The sequence below is a fragment of the Rousettus aegyptiacus genome, unplaced genomic scaffold (assembly GCF_014176215.1).
Source record: "Rousettus aegyptiacus isolate mRouAeg1 unplaced genomic scaffold, mRouAeg1.p scaffold_m13_p_16, whole genome shotgun sequence".
Lineage (NCBI taxonomy): Eukaryota > Metazoa > Chordata > Mammalia > Chiroptera > Pteropodidae > Rousettus > Rousettus aegyptiacus.
In genome coordinates, this window is record NW_023416291.1 from 1,511,333 (window position 1) to 1,536,592 (window position 25,260).

General features: G+C 41.7%; 1 protein-coding gene and 1 long non-coding RNA gene across 4 annotated transcripts in view; one reads left to right on the forward strand and one right to left on the reverse strand.

The window, feature by feature from the left end:
• The window catches only part of LOC107510884, a 99,364-nt gene that overhangs the window by 59,032 nt on the left and 15,072 nt on the right, over positions 1-25,260 (reverse strand). For both annotated transcript variants that reach the window (XR_004954821.1, XR_004954820.1), the window contains exons 4-5: positions 16,618-16,828; positions 14,645-14,797 (exon numbers count right to left, since the gene is read on the reverse strand). This is a non-coding gene — a long non-coding RNA (uncharacterized LOC107510884). The remainder of the gene's footprint in view (positions 1-14,644; positions 14,798-16,617; positions 16,829-25,260) is intronic.
• MYOZ2 (myozenin 2) lies at positions 1,689-24,885 on the forward strand. Of its 2 annotated transcripts, XM_016144828.2 has the most exons (6): positions 1,689-1,859; positions 2,411-2,503; positions 14,681-14,850; positions 18,324-18,453; positions 21,116-21,299; positions 24,333-24,885. In XM_016144828.2, the coding sequence occupies exons 2-6, from the start codon at positions 2,428-2,430 to the stop codon at positions 24,565-24,567; spliced, it is 795 nt and encodes a 264-aa protein (XP_016000314.2). In that variant the 5' UTR covers positions 1,689-1,859; positions 2,411-2,427; the 3' UTR covers positions 24,568-24,885. The 2 variants fall into 2 exon arrangements, with proteins under 2 accessions (XP_016000314.2, XP_036089329.1); XM_036233436.1 differs by lacking the exon at positions 2,411-2,503 and having other exon boundaries at positions 1,690-1,859; positions 24,333-24,883.

A 25,260-nucleotide genomic window follows, 5' to 3' on the forward strand; every position in this document is an offset into this window, starting at 1 on the left:
TTCAATGCAAACATTTGCTTAGAAGCAACTGCAATAAGTTAGCTAAAACCTACCGTCCACTGCCGTGAACTATGGAGCCAATGATTGGACACCGAAACGTACGGCCTGTTTCGGCCTCACACAGAGCAACTCGTCTCATAAGTGGCCGCCATCTTCTCATGTTCAAGCGACCGTTCACCTACTACAACCCTATTTTCCCCGAAGTAGTTGATGTAACTGGAAGAAAATTCCAAACTCATGCCAAACTTCGAATGCCTTTTACAGTTAATTTCCAACCCACTCATTTATTCAATGAATACTGAGTACCGTTGTATCCTAGACACAATTCTCGCTGCTGAAGACGTAGACAAAGCCCAAGCCCTTACGGAGTTTATATTTCAGTAGGAAAAACATATCAGACAGATAGACGGATAGATAAAATAATGTTACTATGTCCCTGTGGCAAAAACTACGAGTTGCCACCCAGGAACCACTTATCTCCTCGGTCAGTAAGCTCATCTCTGGATGCTAGCTGGGCTCCGGGCCATGCAGAATGCAGGCGGTGTTTCCCAACCTCTCTTGAGCTATGCATGGCTATCTGACTCAGCTCTGGCCCCAAGGACACGAGCAAGAGAGGTCTGAGCGGCATCAGGACACGTTCTGAACGACGGACAGCGTGTCTTCCTCATAATCGATCATTATTACTTTTTTTTCCTGTTGACTGAAATGTGGACGCGCTGACCAGAGCTGGAGGGGCCATTTCGGCTCCAGCGGTCCGCATTTTAGGGATGACGGAGCAAAACGTGAGAAGGTGACTGAGCCCCTGATGTCATGTCAATCATGTCAGCCCGAGATTATTCTCCTCTGGACTCAGCTTGTGTGTGGGAAAAACTCACTTCCGTCTTTTTAAAATTTCTGGGTTTTTAAAGTTTTCTGTCACTCCCACTTGATTTTAATCTTAACGAGAACCATGAAACAGAGAGGGGGCAGAGAGAGGCTCCATGTGATACTTGAGCCGGGATGGCTGGGGAAAGGCGCTGCGGGGAACAGCAGCTGAGCGGAGTCTGGCAGGCACTAGACGAAGCGCCACATGGGCAGGGGACAGCGGGGCCGCCCAGGTGGGGAATCGCAGCGGCGCGGCCCGCGACGCGGGCACACATCCATGTTCCAGGACCGGCGAGGAGGCCGCTAACCGCCACTCTGCCAGGCAGGCAGCCCTGACCCGGGGGCCCGCGGGGATGGGGCAGCTTCACAGGCTCCGTTCTCGACGGGGTCGCCTCACAGGGCGTGGCCCGGCTTCGCCCTGCGAATACTGCCCCTTTCCCCGCGCCAGGCGAGTCCTCGTCCCCGCTTGCACTCTGCTGCAGGGCCCTCTTTCTCCTCGAAACCTGCAGAGACTACTGTCCACGCGTTCGTTTTAACTGTTAAAATCTATCACTCTGTTCCGATTCACGCGTGTGTGTCTTGCCACCTCTACTAAGATGTAGCATAAGAGCCACGTCTTAAAAAGTTGCTAAAATGCCTTTCAGCTACCATCTCTTCAGACAGAGGGTGCTCCATGGAAACTTCCTGCGTGTTCGATCAACCATCTCACGGACTAGAAACACAATGGCAAGAACCTAATCTTCCTCTGCTCCTCTCGTCCGCCAGGAAGATATGAGTAGCTGGAGCATGTGGTGCTATATATAGTCGGCTGACGCCAGCTGGATGCCAGCCTCTTCAGAGAGGCGCAGTCCCCGCTTTGAGTCAGGGCTAGGGACCATGCCGTCCCGGGCTCACGGATAAAAGCCATCGGGCCCGGGCGCCATCCATACTCCATCTCCAGTCTCTCCTCCACGAATCGGGGTCCGTCCTGCCGGAGAGCGCAGCCTAAGAGCGAGGTGAGCATATTGCTTCCTAAAACGTTCTGTTAGTCAGTTGTCCGAGGAGGTTCAGAGCTGTGACTCATGAATGGGTATGCTTCGCTTGAAAGGACAGCTGTTGATGCCAATTTTAAAATGCCACCACCAAAGAGTTCTGGTTGAATCTGGTGTCCCTTCTTCATTCTGACAGTTTGCTGGAATTGATGTACTGTGATGCTGGTACGAGGGAAGGCCAGTAAGGAACAATGACAGATTAATAAGCTGGAAAAGAGAGCGGGAGGGGGAAGGAGCCAGCTCTTCGGTTGTGTCTCGTTGCCTGATGATCCCTGTACCGGTGTGTAGATAAGGCTGGGCCTCAAACTCTGAGTATCACCCTCTCTCCACTGTGACGTTGTCTGTCAATGAAGAATGGGCTCTGTCACCAGACAAGGCATGCATATTAGAGCTTTTCAGGAGAAAGCAATAATAAATTCTTCACAAAAAACAAAGATGCTCTCTTTCAAAAGGATGACTATGAAACACTTCATAAGGGTTTGTCACATTGCTCCAATAACGTTTATTTTCTACAGGGAACAAAAAAAAAACCATGCTATCACATAATACCATGGTGAAGCAAAGGAAACAGCAAGCTTCGGCCATCATGAAGGAAATCCATGGAAATGGTATCAATAAAAACTCTTCGTAGCAATAATATAGCTGAACACTAATGTACATAACTTCCTGATGTTATTTGCCATGCTATACTTCACCTCCTTTAAACTCCTGCTTTCTGTCATAACAGACCTGGGGCTCCGGGGGGTGTAGAAAAGCCTGTGGTCACTAACCCTTTTGTAGTCATCCTTTCTCATTCAGAAGCTATTTTCAGATGAACAACTGCTCTGCAGGAATGAGGCGATCTGACAGCTGATGTGCATTCTGCCTGGCCTGCCTGCCACAGTATAAGTTAATACCTTTCTCCATTCTTCTTCTTCTTCTTTTGGGACAGGTCTCATATTTGTCTTCATTGTTCATCCCACATGGTCTATCTTAATTTATTTTATCTTATATTACATAAATCATTCAAAGTATGCTGTATCATCCTTTTTTTTCCACTAAAGCTGTTAAGTTGGAATTCATAGTCACTATGAGTTTCTTGAACCCTGAAATCTGTCTTCATAGTTAGTAATTAATTACCAAGGTATTTTGTGTAGTGATCTAATTTTATTTACAATTTCTAGGAAAATATAAAGTTCTTGTTGTCTCAAAGCACATGATTAAAAAATTTTTAATATAAATTGGATAGCAGATAATATTCTACTTGCTCCTTTTTACAAGTGCTAGCAAATAACTCTAGACAGCAATACTTCATACATTCCATTTTGATTATTATAAAGGAAATCCAACTTTGTTCATGAGAAAGGATAGCATCTATTTTAAAAGCGAGTGCGTAGAATATGCAGACCTTTTAAGGGCTGGTTCGAGCCATCCCAGGTGTCAGGGCGCCTCCATGATGCCCTTCATTGACAAGGAATGTAACCTTTCACCTAAACGATACTGAGACCCGGGCAGCAGGGGACAGAGGAGCACAGTGTTTTCACTTCTCACCCTCCCTACAGAAAGCAGAGTAGAGCCAACGGAAGACTGTTTCAGACGCTCCCCCTACAGCGCAGTCATATCTGAAAAGTCCCGTTGCTAAGTTTACTTTCCATTTTCTTCAATACACTATCAGCAAACTGGGCTGAACTGAGTTTCCACTAGCTTGAAATAAGAAGAAAAATTCTGAATCAGATTCCAGAACTGCAATAAATGCAAAGTTCCAAAACACATATTGCTTTAAAATTTTTGTTTCTCTGTATTTCTTGCTTCGGATAGTTTATTTGAAATTATTTTTATAGTTTTCTTGATCAATAAGGCAAAAATCAGATGATCCTCTGAGTTTGATGCTAAATAATTTACCTTAAAACTAGACTTCAGATGTGATTATTTTCTCATTGCATCGTAATCATAAATCTATTGACCCTCTTAATGAAATCCCAGTTTAAATCATGTGTTGGATTCTACTCTATGTTAGTCTGGACACAGACCTACAAGAATGTCTTTCTCTTTCTTATATATGACATAACTTTTGTGTTTATGAAATATAAAGAAAAAAAATACAATTACATCTCAAGGAGAATAACTACTCTCTCACCAGCAGAAGGTCCAGGCCATGTGTCATGGGTAGGTGTCCAGCCCCCCTAAGCGGAGTCACGCGCTCTGTCTTTGTCTGAAGCTCACATAGCCCAGATAACACAGGGCTAGTCACAGGCTCTTAACTCGTCTCAGATAAAACGGCAGTAGTACTTTACGAACCAGCATAAATAACCCCCCTCTCTCATTTCCTCTGAGATCTTGTAGAAAACTCTGCTGTCTGCACAGCACGGGGCATTTCGAGACCTGGAGCTAGGGAGTTATCATTTTTCTGAGGATGAGAAATGAGACCTGGACTGCAGAGAAACCTCTTTGGGCATAATCCTCCAAACTTTCGAACACTTAAGAGCAGTAAAAATCTGGATGATTCGAGATTAAGCATGCAACTCTTTCAATCTTCATGATAAGACCATATCAATCAAATTTGGACTGGGTTGTCCTTTATAAAAATGAACAGAGAAGAATGTTTCAAAGCCCTTCTCCTACCCCCTTTCCATATGCTTCAGGATTTTTCCCCCCATAGTATTATAACTCATACATTTTTTAATATCACTTTTCAAAAGCATTTAGCCTAGAGACTAGAGAGTGACAATGAGCTGGCTGAATAAACTGTCCTCTAAACACATGCCGGAGTTCAGTCCAGCTCTTGCGGTAGGAGAGAGACCACAGCTGGGGAGCCTTTGAGATCAATCGGCAGGAAAAGATAAGAATCCAGAAAGGAGAGTTTTACATCAGAGTACTTGTCCCATCCAAAAAAGAAATCACTACTGAAAACTGCCATCCATACAAACTAGATTTACAGAGCTGGACAGAATGAGTGAAAATGTGGGTAACTCCCAGCCTCTGCTCACTACATACCAACTGTCACTCACCACAGACCCATTCTTTCTGGTGTCAAATTATGCCCCAGAAGTAGCTATGCAACACTCCCCACGAACAGTTAATAAAAAGTTATCTGCCGACACTGGCTGTATACTTGCGGAGTGACCACCCGGGTCGTTATATCATGTTCATCATCAATATTAGAAGTAGAGCTGACAGTGGTAGCTGACCTGTGGTTACTGCTGTGATACAAAGTCTCGCTGTTTACAAAGAAGTATTGGAACTATGTTGCTACCATCTAACAAGCGCTAAACCACGAAAATATCTTGCCAATTATGTGTGCATGAATTAGTTGTGGGGCTGGGACAGATGGCTTCCCACAGTCCCATGCCCCCAGCCCTGTGCTGTTTCCCTGAACCTGCGAATGTTCTCCATTGTCAACCACCTCCCTCTCTCACTCAGTAACTAATTTAGACTTGAATGCTAAAGGAGGGACAAACACACCGGGCAGGATGACAGGGCAGGGAGCAATGGGTGCACAGAGACAGAGGAGGGGGAACAGCACGGGAGAAGGAGGGGGAACAGCACGGGAGAAGGAGGGGTGCCTCTGTCCAGAAGCCGTGGGGAAAGGAATGGGAACTAAAACGCCTATGAGGAGAACTGGGAGTCTGCTGCCTGGCGTTAGGCACAGAGGCTGCGGGGGGTTCAGAAAAGCTTCGGAGGCGAGGCAGGCCGCTGTCCCATAAGGCTGCTTCTGCGACCCGCTTCCTCGCCTGGTCTCTGCAAGGGCTTTTTCTATACGTCTTTTCCCCTGGCCCTCATGACTGGTGCATGGCTTTTCCCACACAGGAGAGGTCTGGGCAGACTGATTTCAGGAGGAGTTTAGCTCTGTGACACCAGGAAGCCCAGCTTCGAAGTGGAGGGCTGTTGTTGATATGGTCTCGGGAGCCCTGGGGTCCAGATCGGACACCAGGTCCCTCATCTGAAAATGAGGAGGTTGGATTTGCTGACGCCTCTAATTCTCGGACCCCAGGATTCTAATTTACTGAGCTGGGTGCCGAAGTCACACATCAGTGTATTTGAGTTTCCCGGACAGTAACGAAGGCAATGATAATACTGACATAAATTGGAAGGGCTCGTTGAAAAGTAGAGTATAAATCTCAAATTCCGGATGAAAGATTATGCGAAGGCCCCTTTGACTTTTTCTGTGTATGCGTATGTTCAAATGCAATTAATAAATTCAATATCAAAACGAGGACACCAAGAGGGCCTAAAACACCACGGATCAAACGTAAAAAGCTTGAACAATAACCTAATCCGATGCTTTAGTGTAAAAGTTCGTTAGTTTTCTTTGGTTTAAAATTTCGCATTAGCATTCTCATAACCCTAAGAAAAAGCAGGCTTTATTTTGAAAATTGGGTGCAGTAGTGTCTTGTGAATGCAAGGATTTATGAAATAGTCTTAGAGCTCAAATCGAGGCAAAGAGATATGAAGTAGGAAAATGGAAAAATTCCAAATGGGTTTCAATATCAGTTTTTAATGTACAGAAAACTGTTATTAAGCTTTTTATCAACTGTATTCTCTTCAGGAATTGTTCAAAGTCCTAGTTTGGACTAGTATCTCTTACACACATGCTGCATTAAGCAGTAACGTATCTCTGGTGGGCCACTGTTCAGTCCACACAAGCCCAGTCGGCAGACGGGCAGCGGGGGCCTGTGCAGGTGCAGGGAAACCCTCCTGGGGTCCGCCAGGCACCTAAGTAAATGGCGGGAGTCCCCCAAAGCAAGTCGGTTTTCGTTAACGCCCCTGCGGTGGTGTCGCCCAGCCTACCAGAATGGCGGCTGCCAGCGAATCAGGGAGAAACAGCTTTCAAAGACCCTTTGTCTTACTGTGATTACTTGTGAGTGGGTGTGTTCCTGAACTGTGAATTAGACCCGCTGATCGAAATTCCAAGTTAAAAATACGGAACTACCTGTGTGCACATAAATCTTGGTTGACTTCGTTTCAGAATGCTAACCTGTGAAATAAATGTGGGAAAAAAAAAAGTTCCTTTGGGAGGAATTTAAGTCCAGTGTCTGCTCATAAGACTACACATTGAAATAAGGTTTGAAAAAGGAAATGATCACATTTTCGACTATTGATCACAACTGACCACAATTTCAATAATTGATCACTGATATTCTCCTAATAAAATCTGATTTTCCATTTGGTTTCCAGTACTCAGAGCAATGTGGCTCCACGGGATGAAAAGTGAAAGAAAAGTATGCTCAAAAATTGAAATATTTGAACTTTTCATTGTCAGACTTAAAATCTTAATTTAATGACAAAAATATTGTACAGTTGAGGATACTGAGAAAGAATATTGGTAACAATTACTTACTATCTCTAGTATATTAAATGTTGTGGGGTTTTGTGGAAATCATATGTTATATGTTGATATTTTTTATAATTAAATATTTATTCAAAGATAATCACTGACTTCCTTGAAATAGTAGCAAAATATAATACGTGAAGTCCCATGAACTCTGAAGAATAAACGGAAACTTGTAGATCACTAAAAATGACATCAAGAGGAAAGTATGCCTAGCAACATTATTTTCATAGATGATCTAATGCCACGAAGGCAACCTTGTAATCCATCAGGTCAAGGACATGTATCCTGAATAAGTTATATCACTTATCAGGCATCCAGATTAAACACACACACACACACACACACACACACACACACACACAGTCAGGACCGTGCGCAGGGCTCTGCAATGAAGGGCAGGGAACAGAGGAACTTGGACGTTCTTCACTGCGAAAGTTTAAGTGAGGAGAGTGCTCACACGCTAGATGCCCCAGTCACAGATGGTCTGAGCTCCCACTCCAGTTACATCGCAAATTTAACTATGGGAAGGGAAGGGAAAGGAAGAAAACCTAGGGGAATTTAGCTTACATCTTTTGTTGTTTGTCTGTGCAAAATATATTGACTTAAGATATGCCTGTGTCTACTAGTATGCCAGAAAATATTTAACTACTGGTTCTTTGCGTGTGTGTGTGTGGGGGGGAATGCCTTAGTTTGTAGAGTTTGCCAATTTCTGTGCTATAAATACTCCCACCATAGCCAATTTCAAGCTACCATCAAAGAGGCACTGCACGCAGGGTTGGGAAGATGTGCGGTAATACATTACATAGTATTTCCACCAGACAGATACCCTAGATATAAATAGCGATATTAAAAAAAAGAGCATAAATAGCAAAAGTAGTAAAAGATTTAGAAGTGATACTTTGAGTATTCATTGCTTATTCCTTTGTTTTTTAATACCATTTATCTAATTTTTAAGTCCATATAATTTAACTTTAATAATGGTTGTGTTCACTGATTGTGGCTCACAGAATTCCTGAAAATGTACCCAACAACCCAAAATTGAGTGTGTAGCCTTTACAGACTAGCTTCTTTCACTTAGCGATACACACTTAAAGCTCGTTCCTATCTTTTCACAGCTTGACAGTGCTTAGTTAAACTATTATTTTGAGATAACTGTAGTTTCACATGCAATTGTAAGAAACAATGCAGAGCTACCCTATACACGGCCTCCCCCCAGATCCCCCCAATGACAGCGTCTTACAAGAGTACACCACCCCCACCAGAACACGGGCAGCGAGACAGTCAAGAGACTCCTGCCGACCACTGCTCTGCTCACGCACACACGCACACACACACGCATATACACCTATCATTTCAAGAATGCTGTATAAATGGAATTGTACCGTTTATAACCTTTCGAGATTGGCTTTTTCCGCTCAGTGTAATTCCCTGGAGAGATGTCCAGGAGTTGCATGTTTCAAGAGTCTGCTCCTTTCTTTATACTGCTGAGTATCATGGTATATGCAGGCCACAGTGCTTTTAACCATTGATCTATTGAAGTACACCTGGGTTGTTTCTGTTTTTATTATTGTTATTATGAACATTTATATATAGGTAATTTTGTAAGTTTTTGTTTAACTGGGATAAATGCCCAGTATTACTGGGAATTCTATGTTCATTTCCTAACAGAACCTACTAAATTATTTTCCAAAGTGGCCGTACCGTTTTACATTCCAACGGCAATCGATGAGTGGTTCCGTATCTCCACACCCTCCCCAGCATAAGGTGCTATCATTCTTTCTCATTTCAGCCGTTCTGAGAAGTGTATAGTAATATTTCATTGTGGTTTTCATTTGCATTTCCTAATGAATGACGCCAAATCTCTTTTCATATGCTTATTTACCATCTGTGTACCTTCTTGGGTGAAATGTCTCTTTGTGTCTTTTGCCTATGCTGGAATTGGATTGTCTGCTTTTGTACTGGTAAGTTTTGAGACTTCTTTATATATTTTAGCCCACTGTCAAATGTCTGTTCTGCAAATATTAATTCTCAGTTTGTAGCTTGTCTGTTTATCCTCTTAACAGAAACTTTCTCAAAGCAAATGTTTTTAATTTTGATGGAGTCCAATGTATCAGTTTTTCCTTTAGTGGATTGTGCTTTTAGGGTCAACTTTAACAACACTTTGCCCAACCCTAAACCCAAAGGTAGGGTCATGTGATTTTCCTTCTTTAGCCTGTCAATTTTGTAAATTCCATCAACTGACTTTTGAATATTGAACAGCCTTGTTATCTCTGGGATAAATCCCACTTGCTCATGGTGTAGAATTCCTTTTACACATCGTTGAATTCTATTTACAAATATTTTGCTAAGGATTTCTGCTTCCACATGCATGAGGGACAGTGGTCTGTATCTTTCTTTTCTTGTGTTGTCCTTGTTTGGTTTCGGTACTGGGGTAGTGTTAGCTTAATAATGAATTGGGAAGCAGTCCCTCTTCTTTGTTTTCGAGTAGAGATTATGTAGCATTAGTATTAATCCTTCCTTAAGTGTTCAGTAGAATTCTCCAGTGAAACTACCTAGTTCTAAAAACTTCTTCGGGACATTTTAAAATTGCCAATTTGATTGCCTTATAGTTATAGGATTAATTAGCTTATTCACTCCATTGAATGAGATGGTAATTTGTGCTTTTTAAGGAACTGTTCGGTTTTTCCTAAGTTTTCATATTTATGTGAATTTATGTGTAGAGTTGTTTGTAGTCTTCTATTATCCCTTTGCCGTCTGCTGTGTCTGTAGTGATAACCTGTTCTGTTCCTAATATCGGTAATTTGTGTCTCCTATATTTTTTTCTGGGTCGGCAGAGCTAGAGGTTTCTCAATTTTATTGATCTTTTCAAAAACCGACTCTGTTCAACTGCTTTTCTCTCTTGTTTTCTGCTTTGGGTTTATTTGGCTCTTTTCTAGGTTTCTGAGGTAGAAGCTTCCATCACTAGTTTGAGACTCTTCCTCATTTTTTAATGTATGCATCCAATGCTACAAATGTTCCTCTCGCACTGCATTAAAAGTGTCCCATACATTTTGATATGCTCTACTTTCATTTTCATTCAGCTCAATGAACTTTTTATTTCCCTTAAGACTTCTTGTCTGACCTAGGGATTATTTAGAAGTATGTTGTTTAGTTTCCAAGTGTTTGGAGATTTCCCTGTTATCTTTCAGTATTGATTTCTAGCATGATTCCATTGTGATCAGAGATCATACTCTGTATAATTTCAATCTTTTTTAAAGTTGTTGAGGTTTATTTTATGGCCTGGGATATGCTCTACATGGCTGTATGTTGCATGGACCCTTGAACAGATGAACATTCTGTCGTTGCATAGCATAGGCTATAAACGTTCTATAAATCAGATCACGGTGGTGGATGGTATCGAGTTCTTTTATATCCTTGTTGATTTTCTGTCTGTCGTTCTATCACTTGTTGAGAGAAAAATGTTAAAGTCTCCAACTATAATTGCAGATTTGCCTAATTCTCCTTTTAATTCTACCAGTTTTTGCTCCATTTTAGCTCTGTTTTTGGTACATGTGTACTTAAGTTCTAGGTTTTCTTCAGAGGTAGATCGACACTTTAATCATGATCTAATGTCCTCTGTCTCTGGTAGTTTTCTTTGATCTGAAGTCCACTTTATCTGATATTAATAACAGATGCCACTGTGCTTTCCACTGATTAATATTTGCTTGATATATATTTTCCATCCTGTTACTTTCAACTTGACTATTTTGTTATATTTGAAGTGAGTTTCTTACAGGCAGCATACAGCCGGGTCATTTTATTTTAATATGATCTGCTAGTTTCTGTCTTTTAATTATTGTTTTTACAGGATTTATATTTAATGTAATTATTGATGTATTAGAGCTTAGGTCAACTGCTTTATTTTTTGTTTTCTCTTTGTTATCTCTGTTTTCTCTTTCTAATTTTCCTATGGGATTACTTGATATTTTTTAGAATTCCATTTTTATTTATCTAGCATTGTCAAGTATATCTGCATAGTTTTTAGCAGCTGCTCTAGGTACGCATGCATAGCTTGATGTATGCATAATTTGTCAAAGTCTAGTGATGTCATTTCATCAGTTCAAGCAAGGTTACGGAAACCTCACCTACCCTATGTTCCTTTAGGCTCTTGTTTATTTTAATTGTCTTACATATTTCTTACACACATTTATAATCTAAATTATGAATGTTACAAATGTAATTGTATCAGAGAGTGTTACATTTTTCCCCTTCTATTATCGAACAACTTAGAGGACTTAAGAAGGGAAGAAGCGGGCACTGCGTTCGTCCACCTGTCCCCTTGCTGCGTCCTCTCCTTGTTTTCGACGTCCTGTGTTTCTCCTTTTAGTGTTTCCTTTCTGCTTAAAGAACTTCCTTTAGCTATTTGCTATGTTCTGAATGTCTGTGATCGCCCAAAATTCATACGCTGAAATCTTAATGCCCCACATGATGGTGTGAGGTGGTGAGGCCTTTGGGAGGTGGTTAGGTTGTAGGGTGGGGTCCTCGTGAATGAGGTCGATGCCCTTATGAAGGAGAGCTGCTCTGTCCCTGTACCATGTGAAAACACAGGAGGTCAGCAGTCTGCCACCGGGAGGGCTTTCACAGAACCAACCACGCTGACCCCCAGATTTCAGACCCCTTTCCTCCAGAACTGCCACCGGACTTTGGTGTTTCGTGACAGCACCCCGAACCATCTCCTCAGGGCGGATCTATAGGGAACAAGTTCTCCCAGCTTCCCTTCATCTGAAGGGGTCTTAACTCCCCCTTCAGGCCTAAGGGGCATTTTCACTGGATGGCAGATTCGGGGTGACAATTCTTTTCCTTCGGCACCTTTGTGCCTCTTCCTTCTGGCCTTCATGGGTTCTGATGAGCATACCGCTTTCCTTCCCAGTTTTATTTTCATCCTTTGGTTTGTTGTCATCTTTCTCTGGCTGTTTTCAATGTTTTTTCTTTGTCTTTGGTTTTATGAGTTCATGATATGTCTTATTGTGGACTTCTATAATTTTATCTTCTTAGTTTCTTGAGTTTGTAGGTTTGAGTCTCACCAAATTTGGGGTTTTCGGCCATTATTTCCCTGAGGACTTTTCCTGCCCCACCCTCCCTTCTTCGTCCAGGGCTTCAAGGACAGAAATGCTCCCTTTTGTTAGAGTTCCGCGAACCCCTAAGGCTCTGTTCATGTCCCCCTTAGGTCTTCTTTCCCTCTGTCGTTCTTACTGCATAATTCCCCCTGTTCTCTCAGGTTCCCGATTCTTTCCTTTGACTTCTCCATTCCACCGACCTCGCTGAGTCCATCCACCGAACTTATTTTCGTTACTGTATTTTCATTTCTAAAGTTTCCATTTGGTTCTTTTCATCTATTGTTTCCCTCACACGACTTTGTATTTCCTTGCTAAAGCTTTCTAGTTTTTTCATTTGTTTCCAGAAGCTTTGTAATTGCTCTTCAAAACATTTTATTATGGCTGCTTTAAAATCTGGAGATAATTTCAATATCTTGGTCATCTCAGTGTTGGTAGCTGTCTTTTTTCATTCAGCTTGAGATCTTTCTGGTCCTTGGTATAAGCGATTTTTATTTGAGCCTAACATGTTTCGTGTTATGATCTGAGACTCCTGCTCTTATCTAAGCCCCTGTTTCATCTACCCTGTCCAATACTGCTGTAGCAGGGGGAGGACAGTGTCACCTTGCCACTGCGAGGTGGAAATGGAAGTCCTGGTTCTCCAGTTGGCCCCCGCTGAAACTTTAAGGGGGGTGCCTCTAAGCTACTGCTGGGAGGGGGTGGGAGTCCAGAATCCCCACGTGGTCTGCACTTACTTCGCGGGGAGTGACTGGTCCCAGCTTCCTGGCTGGCCTCTCTGACCGCCCCTGTGGGAATATTGGGGCACCTCATTACAGCTTCAAAAAGGTAAATTCTGGGCTCCCCACTGGGACTTTGTTGACATGGGTGGAGCCAAACTTTTTGTGTGTAGTATTTGGCTAAAGTAGAGTGTCTATTGTTTAAAAGTTTTCTGCCTTGCTAGACTGCACCTTTCCTGGTCTTTTAGCTAGAAAGAACAGACTTTTGCTGGAGTGTTTTTTTTTTTTTTTTTTTTGGGTCTGCACCTGTTGGTGTTTCTGGTTGCTAGCACCTTAAGCTCCTCTGGGATAAATGAAGCTAAAAGAAATCCTGAAGAATTCACCACCATGTTGTTCCTTGGGTCCCTAGCTTGCTGAGTTATGTTTCAGTCTATGTTTGTTTTACATATAATGTCCAGGATTTTTAGTTATACACAGGAGGGTATAGGGAAAAGTCTATCTACTCTATCTTCCTAGACACGGAAGTCTACATATTACATTTTTATAATTAGTGCAGCCCCTTTTCATGTAACACCAGAATATTAAACAAATGGATTTTTTTCAAAGCAAAATGTGAACGAACATTAAAAAGTAATTATGTCGTTTTATTCCTAACACCTCCCAAAGCCTAATTATTAGGATTAATTTATCTCATCATCAAATAACGTTGTTCCGATCAATCAGAATAAGCATTTATTTTACTAGCGCCCTGATTTTTCTTCCTGTGCCCATAACTGCTGTCCGCGGCGGAACTTGGTGGGTGACACAGAAATACACCCCTGATTAAAGGAGCAAGCGGAGCGGTTTCACCACCTTTAGGTTTTAGAAAAGCACTTCAGCACTGATAATAGAAAACGAGGCTAATTCGCTGCACATACACTGTATGTAAGGCGCGGGAGTCACAAGGACCGAAGCACTCGAAACATTCAGACGTGAAACAGGGTCCGGTAATCGTGGTTCGACGCGATGGGAACACGGAGAAGGCAGGAGCAACGATGAACAGCGATTTTAGAAACGGGGCCCAGAGTAACGGCGCTTGTGCTGGATCGGGAAGGATCTGGGAAGGGTCTCTCATACCTGCCTGCTGCACGCTGGGCTCCAAGGTGCCGGGTGCGGCAGGAACAGCATTTTGACAGAGACACAGGGAAACAAGGCGGCGTGGGTGGAAGGCGGGTATTCTAGGAACAGGAGCAGCTCAACCCCGTACATAAAAATGTGGAGAGCGAAACAGAGCTCATAAAGACACCCAGAAGCAGTGCCGTTTAAAAACTCACTAAGGAGAGAGAGAATAAATTCTACTGCTAGAAATGACAACGTTACTTTTCATTGACTCTGTGTGCCAGGGGCTGTGCCAAATGCTTTAATCCTCATATCAAGCAGATGTGGCAGGTATTGTTACTATTAGCCCATTTGAGAGATGAGGACATTGATGTTTAGAAAAAATAACATATCTGTGATCATGTGGTTAGAAAGTAGTGCAGCCAGGATTCAACCCAAGGCACTCTGAGTAAAGAGTCTACATCTTAGTCGCCACACTTGTGTGCAGCAGGCAATAAGTTACGGAAGTTAGAAAAGTGATTGAATGCTCACCTTGGGGTTTTCATGCCCATGAATGTCGTTTTCCAGCTGTAGATGGCATGGACTTGGGCAAAAAGGTCAGCATCCCCAGAGACATCATGCTGGAGGAACTGTCCCATCTCAGCAATCGTGGTGCCCGCCTATTTAAGATGCGGCAGAGAAGATCTGACAAATACACATTTGAAAATTTCCAGTATGAATCAAAAGCACAAATAAACGTACGTATAACTTGATAATGTGGGCGGCATTTCTAAATTTATACGTATTACTAGATTCTCAAATGAGTATTCTATGTATTTTCTTTCCATTGATCCTGTTAAGACTTTTTTTCTTTTTCATAACAATGGATAGTTTAGGTGGGTAAGCAAAATAAATACTATGTATGACTGGTTATCTTTTCCGTTCAATAAGGACATGGAGAGCTTGCAGATTTGACAGTGAGCACTGGCCTGTGCGGCTAAGAGGAGGTGAGGGAGGGGAGGCCGGTGGCACGAAGAGTTCACACGGTCTTATCACCACTCGTCACATGTTTGAGATGGAAACACTTCCAAAGTACAGGGCGTTCCGCGAATCGGTAGAAGCGTTTTATTGGCTGAACACACCTGCCCACTGACACGTGCCTGGGAACCACAAACCCGACCTCCTCTCACAGCACTAGTCCCACAGCGTTCGTGCTATGTTCATTTAAACTCATTTGGAGAGACTGCCGAGGAAGGCATTCATAACAGGACAACTAGCTCTGGGGACATGGCTTTAAAACTAAAATGCCAGGTACCAAGAATCCAAAAGGAATAGTGCGTTGGTTCTAAATTTGAAGTGATGGTGCTACTACAACAAACATATTTACTGAGAGTTTCTTCCTATAGCTATGAAAAGGCTGTACATTTACCTATGAATTTAAACCTGAAAACTTACCAGCTGCCATCACTAAGTTGTTCTGAATGGACAGCTCATTTCTTTATAGCAAACAGACTGATTTCACTAAGATCTTTTACTGTAATTACTAAATACCTTACAGAACATCCATATCCACAAACATTAAAACTTTATTAATTCCCAAATTTGTATTTTCCTTGTTATGTTTCTGGCTAACGGTAAATGTTGAGAGGACATCTTAAATGTTTTTTCCACAATAATGAACATCCTTCAACATCCATGAGTTGAATCTAGTTATAATTATAATTCATATCGACATCTAATCTTACTCGAGTACAGCATTTACATCTATGAGAAATGATTTTGCACTTGAAGTCTTGGATAAATGTAATGCTATGTTACTCTACAATTAGGCCCAGTATCTTCTTATCAGGAAAAATCTGCTGCTAAAACAGTATGAGCCTAAAATAATCCCTGTCTCCGCTGATGAGTCTGATTACATAATCATATTCTTTCAATAATGACAACAGAGAAGAAGCTTTAAAGAATAACATAAATTAGGTAGCTTATGGGAGTTCTTTGAAAAGTTCTCTGCAAGCCCAACCATCTGAATGAATGATGCCAGTTTTCATAACTTACATTTACCTCTCTAAGAATACAGCTTTAATCCTGTGCTAGAGAAAGGTGCAATGAGGGTAAAATGTCCTTATGAACACAACATATTCTCTCATCACTAGTATTTCAAATTATTGACAATGATCTTATATACCTTCGGTCAAATTTTTTGGTTATACAGAAAATGCATAAGAATATGTGTTGATAATTTTTTAGTATTCCTAAAAAACTGAGCACTAAACAAATTAGTCCAAAACAGACCTATTGAAATAAACAAATGCTGATAAGTAACTCAGAGCAATAAACAATAGTAATGCATGCAATGAAGCCACATGTCGTTAAATTACATAACACACTCTCAGGTCTGATGACAGTTACTCTCTCTTTAGAAATGAGGAAGGTAGCATCCAAGGAAATGTACTGATTGGACTTAGGCAACACGATTAAGAAGACTGAAAACCAGCTCTCAAAATTCTAGAGCTCCTGACACTTACACTTAGCATGGCGTAATGAAGGATGCTCTGGCCTGGGAGCCCGGAGACCAGGGCTTGGTCCTGGCTCCCCCACGAGCCGTGTGATGTGAAGTTAATGTAAAGGTTTCTTTGCCCTTCTGCCCTGCTTTCTCATCTATAACATAAAGGAAGGGATGCAGATGTTCTCCGAGGTGCCTTTGGCTTTGGCGAGGTGTGTTCTCCGGCCTTGCTTCTGGAGAGGGAGACAGTGAGCCATGTTACATGATGGTACGCTTGCTTTATCGGGGCTCTAGACTGCAACTTGGAGCAAACACTGTTAATACCACAGGAATTTTAAAAAATAATATTAGGTTCAGGTCTATTTCCATTCATTTATTTACACTTTTGGCAAATATTTAGTGAATGCCTACTGTGTTCTAGATACTACACTGGAAGCTTGAAGATAAACAAATACAGCCTTGTCTAGTGAAGGAGAGACAAAACAACATTAAAAGATAGCAACTATTTACTTGTAATCTAGTTCTTGGATCATCTGTGTAAGATTTATATCGCGAACTAATTTATAGATTAAATTTTCTGAAATGAGCTTCTGCTGCTTCCCTTGAGCTACAGATATTGTCAAAATAATTATTTAACTTATATTTATATATTCATTTTATAACAACGTTCAGGACATCATTAGATGAAAATATAAACCAGCTCCCTGGTAATCAATGCCATTTGTTCAAATATTAAGTATCATTTTAAAAACAGAAAAAATAAGTGCAGATTTGAGCTTACTTTGCTTCCCAGAATTTTAAGACACACAAGCCTTAAATGACATAAAGAATAACAATAGGAAACGTGCCTTCTTAAAAAAAAAAAATGAAGATAGAGTGCTCGCTACACAAGCCAATCTCAAAGCTCTAGTTCATGAACTGATCAACTTCTTACACGAAAAGGCAGAAAAAAGGAATGGGTGAAGAAAATAAGCATTTAAGGGGAAATAAAACAGAAGAGTGATTCGTGATAATATGTATATTTTAAATAACTTAAATAAATGTATTTTAATAACTCTTACTATGTATTTGACACAAATTATAAAAGACTTTTGAAAACCCTCTTATTTCTATTGATATTTCAACAGAAATCATGTTAAATACATCATACGTGTGGTTAAAACGTGTATATTTATAACCTATAAGATACAGCATTAGTTTGATTTTACTTATGGTCAACTTAATTGAAATAAAACAAAACACTGATTCATTTTCCCTTCCAACTTTTCCTAAAAGGAATCACACATGACAGAACTCTGTAACTTGAAGCTTATGTCATAACTAAAACAAGTCATGACCCAACTATGCTAAGACTTTGTGTTCTTAGCAGTGGAGGTACTGGTTGTCGCCTGCTAATTAGTGACTCATCAGAAAGAGCTGATTTTCCTGCTCATCATTAGTCCCCAGGAAGAAGTCTATACGGATGGTCAGTATTACAGTTCTTAAGTTAATGCAGGTAGAATGATTTGCAAGTTTCAGTGAAATTCATGTCATGGACACATTTCAGAAACTTAGAAGAAGTTCAACAGCTCAGCCAATGACCATGTAAGTCATTAAGGCCCTATGAAACAATGAAGTGGAATTGTATTTAAATTCTAAATATACAAATGGAGGCTTGCACATATATTTCCTGTTCGTGTGTCTAATATTTTTGAGTTTTCAGCAGAGTTTATTTTTGATCAAATACAGCACCGTCTTGCCATGCAAAATGGGAAACTGGATGGAAGTCACTTGGAAGGTGGTTCACAGCAAGCCCCCTTTACTCCTCCCAACACCCCAGATCCACGAAGTCCCCCAAACCCAGAAAACATCGCACCAGGTAACTCATCACCTTATAAATATGACTCAAGTCATTTGGCTCCTTCAATAAATGGTATCTAAGTGATACAGCTTGTCTCATGTGGGTAAGGTCAAGATCAATGTACAGATTCAGACCTAAAGGAGTCATGCAAAACATTCACAGTGGTCTTATTATATTCTTTCAGATGGTCCCCTGTATTATTGGCGATCACCTATTATATTAAAAATTAAGTCATCTGTACTTATATTGAAATTCTATTTATATGAGACTGAAAATTTATGAAGTGCTAATGATATATTTGTGTTCCCTAATTTCACAATAATTCCATGACATATTTATTACAATCCTCATTTATATATTAAGAAACTGAGGTTACAAATGGCTATGAGTCAATAGTAATTAATCAAGAATTAAATCCAGGTCTGATACCAAATTTACAGTTATGTGATCGTTATGCTTATGTGTGAAGACGAACCGGGAAAAAAATACACAAAAATAAAATAATTGTGCTCTGATAGCGGAATTTCAAGAATCTTTAAAAAGATAAAATTTAAAGATTTCTAGCTTCAATGTGGCTGACCTCTGATCAACTTTAGGAGAGGAGTCAGAAACCAAACGTGGCAGTAATGAGAACGGAATTATGTGCGTCATACAGGGACGATGGCCCTGCTTTCCTGGGGACAGGGGAGTGGCCGCACAGAAGCAGCCTCCTCAAGCTGGGGCTCGAGGCAGGTGGCAAGAACTGCAGAGAGCGGGCCCCGGGAACAAATGGAACAGGCAGGCACTGGGGACACAGCAAGCTTCGAGCAGATCTGCGTAGTTCTGGAGAAGAAGCCGTGAGAGGAAATGGCAGGCGAGGCTGGGCATGCTGGTAGGCACGTGTGTCATGCTGAGCCACTCGCATTTTTGTCCTGGGAGCTGTGATAGTACTGAGTAAGGACGTGAGTGACAAGATCAAGTTTTCTAGGTGAAAGGTCCCGGGGCTGGGGGAGGAGGTGCAGCAGCGTGAGGGGTGTCTGGGAGAGGGGCTGAGAGCTGAAGGATTAGTGAAGGCTGTGGTCCAAGCCCAGGCAGAAGGACAGTTGTCATGGGAAGGAGGAGGACACAAGGAATTTTCTAGAGCAAGGTTTCCCAATATTTTCTATGAAAATCACTTACCTAAGATTTGTAAGCCATACCCGAGACTTAGTGAAGGCGAATTTCTGGAGGGAAAAGCCCGTTTCCAACATTTTAAATAGGCACCTAACCTAAGGCAAGTCAGAACATGAAGTCTGAGGGGCACTATTTCAGAAACCCTCAAACGGCATAGCTGGTGAAACTCGGTGACTTCCTATAGGAATGAGGGGAATGTAGGATAACGGTTCTTTCTGTCTTGGGCATCTGAGGGCAGAGTGACGACATTTGCTAAGATGAGCAGGAAAAAGCAGAAGGGTGCATCAGAAAACAGCTGTGCCGAGGTGTGCACAGGACGTAAACTGTGCCAGGGGAATATTCATTTGGACAAATACGGTAGGTGGTGGAGGAGAAGGCCAAGAATTGACACTTGGAGTCATCAAGACGTAGGTCACGATGAAAGCCATGGGAGAAATGGAATTTTCTAGGACATATAGTGTAAGTAGCGGGCTTCGAGTGACAGCAGCACATGAATGAGCAAAGAGGCTAACTGACTACGAGACGCCTCCGAGATGCTGGAGACGGTGCAAGGAGATTGCATTGCTGCAAACAAAAAACCTCCTAGAAGTGAACTGTCAAGATCTTCTGAAGGAGAAAAACATTGTGTTGTAACAGGCAAAAGGAAAGGAAACATTTCAGACGGGAAGGAGCCCAGGGGAACGGGCGAGGAGGAGCAGTCCAGGGGTGAAGGGAAGAATCACACACTGAAAGGCCACAGCCGGGCGGGGTCGTCCTGGTGCAGACGGCTGCGCCTCGGGCATCTGAAGATGCCACTGGCTGTGTGTGAAAATGGCCTGATGTTTCTGCCAGGAATCTGTGTGACTTTTAAATGGCACCTACAGAAAACTCTAGCTCTTGTGAGAAGAGTCAACTGCGGAGTTGAGGCCAGATGCACGAGAGCTGGTCAGGTTAGAGACCTTCGGGGTCGAGGCAAACACGGGACGGACTCATGGCGCCTGACCGAGGCAGCGGTGACGAAGACCCCGCCGTCCGAGGCGCTGCGGGCTGGGACGGCCTCGCGCTCTCAGACAGACGACACCCGATCGCCACCTCCACCTGTCAGCCGTCAGCTCCGAGACGAGGGGTCGGTCTTCACTGCTGCTTCCCCAGAGCCCAGGCCGACTAGGACGCGCAACACACATTTTTAAATGAATGCTTTAGTTGGGATATATGGAGCCTATATAAATACCATAATGGGCGTAATTTTAAAAAATTAAATGAATAGGTTCACTGAACAAATATATACTAAAATAGTCGAGGAAGAAATAACTGTATGATTTGGTAAAATTAAACATTAAGAAAAGTGGTTTCTTTTGAAAATTCTGTAAGCTTAAAGAGGCTTAAAAATGTCTAATACTTTCAGACTACTCTTTCCTGAGAGATCATGAAAAGAATGTGTTCTTCATAAATTTATCCTGCATGAAATTAAACATGGTTAAATGTTAGGTGGAGTTTTGTAATTCTCGGGCACTCCAAGTTTACTTATTCTTGCTATATTTTTCCAAAGGATATTCCGGGCCACTGAAGGAAATTCCTCCCGAAAGATTCAACACCACAGCTGTCCCTAAGTATTACCAGTCGCCCTGGGAACAGGCCATCAGCGGTGACCCCGAGCTCCTGGAGGCTTTATACCCTAAACTTTTCAAGCCTGAAGGACAGGCAGAGCTGCCTGATTACAGGAGCTTTAACAGGTAATTCGGTTCTCCTGGTGGCATGCACTGCCATGGGCTTATATCATGGTCCAGAGAACGGAATCCTCTGAAATGAAAGACTGTTTTTCTTTGAAGAAGACACTCAAAATATCGATACGGGATAACCCTTAAGTCTAGGCAAAGATTCACTTTTGCAGTATTGCTAATATGCCAAAACTCAGTTTTTTTAGTATAAAAATGAAGGAAATGATTCAGAAACCATCACTATTATAATATCAAGATTATTTTTCACATTTAAAAAATGTTGTTTCAATAATAATTTCTTGTTCAAAGTTTTGATATTAGTTTATCTGTGAAAATATTAGTATTACATCTTTTATGAGTTGTACGTCTACTAGTACTACATCTAATACTTTTAACATTATTAGTAATAATGCTAAGAACCTTAGAACTACATCTATTCCCTAATACACCTATGGCATAAACAAGGTGTACCGCAGAATTTAAGAAGGGGTTGAACTGTGGCAGAGGATGGAGGCTGGAGGCCCACTCTAAGCAACAAGATTCCCAAAGTCCTTTGCAAAGAGTAAAATGGTATTATCTGGTGGCTCTGCACTATCACACATAATTATCAGATATTGCTGAAGAAGCATGTGAGGGAGAAATGCAGTCTAACATTCTGCAGGGGCAAGGACCAGATGGGAGCTGGCGCCCAGGGGCCCCTAGGTTAACGTAACTTTGCATTCTTGTACTCGCTGTGAGTATATTTAAATATTATACTATATTCAAATAATCCTCTATTAAACCCATGTAACGTGAGGAAAATTAAGCTAGGAGCAAGGTTTCCAGCTCTGCTTTCGAAAGCTGTATGTTTGACTATGCCACTTAACCTCTCTTTGTACTAATTTCCTCATCTGTAAAATAAGTTCTATGATTATATGATTAAGTACCTTTAAATATATTACATATGTGAGGTATTTAGTAGAACAATTTATTTTAACTTCTATACAATTATTCTACATTGTTCTTTACATTATAATCAGTAATTATCATGGGTGCATTATACATCCAGCACTATTAATTTGTACAAATGCAATCCCATTACTAATCAATCAATAAAAATAAACAAGAAATCATCTATTAACTGTGATTCTGAGTGGAATGGGCTTATTATTCGCTGCATGGCTGACAAAGTGTAAAAATCATTTCAAGTCAGATCTATATTGGAGGAAGGTGTGTTATGGAAGGTATAGGGATACATGGTCATCTCTCAGCAGAACGTTCCAAATCTTTTAGTGGAAACTTTTGCTTCACTGAGTTTAACTAAAACTTGAAACTATTTTCAGAAGTCTTAAATATCTTACCAGTAGTCTCTCACCTTGAATGCTTAACATTTCTGTTCATGGGCTTTCTTTACTTTATGTGCTGAGGGCAACAAAAATTCAAATAAACAGGATGTAGGCTCAAAGGTGCCAAAGAAAAGAACACTCTGCTTTCCAAACAGCAATCTCTCACTGGATCAGTGGTAGGAGGTAGGAGACGGCTGATGAGACCGAAGGGAATGTTTTCATTTACAAGAGAAGAAAACACACAAATCGGGAGGGAAAAACAGTCCAGAACTGGACAAAAAGGGTATAAGGAATGTACTAAATGCCAAACCCAAATATCAAATTTCGACAGCAGAGAAACATTTCCTCTTTGTTTAGTAAAAAATACATTAATGAGTAAAATTCATTTCGGGAATTCATAAACACAAGATTAAGTGACCAAATTCAGTCTAAGTCTAAAAACGTCCGAGTCCAGCCTGCTGTCCCCAGTGGACAACCATACACCCTTAACTCCCAGGGCTGCACGTGTGTGCCCTGTGTGAGGGCACAGCCCCACCCAGAAGGTCCACACTTGCTTCAATGCTTTGCTCTCTGTTTTGAAATTCTTAACCATTTTTTTAAACAAGGGTCCCGAGTTTTCATCTCGCACTGAGCCCTACACACCACGGGGCTGGGCCTCCTGGCTCTAAGCTTAAGAAGCGTTTCCTGACCCACTAGGCAGATCGGTGCTTTATGCCCTAAGCTCCTCTGCATTCTGGAGATTGTTCCCTTAGAGTAACTACTGTTTCCCACAGTGTGCTGCTGTTCTTTTCCTCATGTTGTACTCTTTACTCTCTGTGAGCTCACTGAAGTTAAGACCCACTACAGTCCTTCCAGCTTTGAATTCCTAGCACATAGCAGTGTCTAGATATGCTTAGATCCGTTATTTGCTGCAAGAATAAATGGATGAGTCAACAAATGAACAAATCAATTGCATGCGATGGAAAGTTTCTAAAATGAAAAATATTGTCTTGGACATCCTGGATGTCCAAGAATAAGAAGTTTTATTTACGAACTGAATCAAATTTGAGTCAAAGACTCTTTGATTCGATTGACAAGGGCCCAGGGCGATTCCTGGACTGATACAGTCTGAGGAGCACTTAAAGCAGCGGCCGGTGCACGGCGTCCGGTCCCTACCTGCTGGCTCCCGTCACCGCTTTGCCTTCCGAAGTTTAACAATCGCGAAGCGCCTGAATGATAATTGAAGTTCCTGATTAAGTTCTGAGGTTAATGACCATCTAAGTACTCTGTCATAAGCCCTGAATGACTGACAGAAGACAATCGGTGCAATACGGGAATCTGGCTCGGGAAGCGGGTACGGACGGGCTGGGAAAGCAGGCGGGATGTCAGCCCTCACAGGTGGAGTGAGGGCAAGGAGGAAGCGTCTCGAGCGGGGGAAGTACTGTCAGCGAAGGCACAGACGAACGATTTATTATGATCTCAGGGTTCAAGGACTAAATTAGTTTAATCCCAAACTAAGAGTACATACAAAGGGACTTTACGCTAACTTGTTATCAAATATCCGTTTTGTCATCAAGGCATGATCCTTAAATGAAAATGCCTGTCTCAGAGGTCAAAGACTGAAAACCCTACTAAGACTATAGCATAAGATACCTGTAAAGTCATGAATTCAGTTTTTTTTTATTGTCTAGCAAATAAATTAGAAAATCAGTTAATATATTCTTTTTCTTTTCATTTCCTACAGAGTTGCCACCCCATTTGGAGGTTTTGAAAAAGCATCGAAAATGGTTAAATTCTCGGTTCCAGATTTTGAGCTCCTACTGCTCAGAGATTCCAGGTTCATGGCTTTTTCCAACCCTCTCTCTGGCAGACGGTCCTTCAACAGGATCCCCAAGGGGTGGATGTCTGAGAATGTTCCCATAGTAGTTACGACGGAACCCGCGGAGGGTACCGCCGTGCCGGAAACAGAAGACTTATGAGCGGAAAGGAGCCCGTGCCACAGACGCCTCGAACACGACGCTGCTGCCATGTCGGCCCACTGACCTGCCAGGCCACTCACGCTCTCCGTTAGCAGCCGTCCTTTAATAGCGATGTAGCCAGTTTCTTTTGACGGCATTTATTTTCCATCTCAGATCAAATACCAATAAACAACTCAGAATTTTGTTTTCAAGACTTTTGACTCCACTTGTCTTTATTCATAATTTTGTTTTCACCTGGTCTAAACAATCCGGCCTTTTCACTGCGGAAGTCCGGAAGAATAACTGACAGCAACAGGTTTCACCTTGGTTTCCTTTCGTATGAGCTACTCCTGAATAAGGTTTTCAAATGGAATCTAGAATCGAAACACAGACAAGACTCCTCAAGGAACATCATGCTCCTTCCGTTTTAAAGACCATGGTGTACTCATGACTCGGGTTCAACACATCCCGATGCTACATGTTGATTAGGTTCGACTTTATGTATATGTTTTTAGAAGCATAATGACAAGTAAAATACACACTAACATACCTATAAATATATGTATTGAGGGAGAGAGAGAGAGTAATTTGAATTGGCTGTTGTCTTTGGCTGAATCTTTAAAATCTGCTCAAATCTAAGTACTAAGGAGCAGACGCTGTAAAACGAAGACAAGAAACAGAGGAACATGAACAAATCTGAAAGTAATATAACAC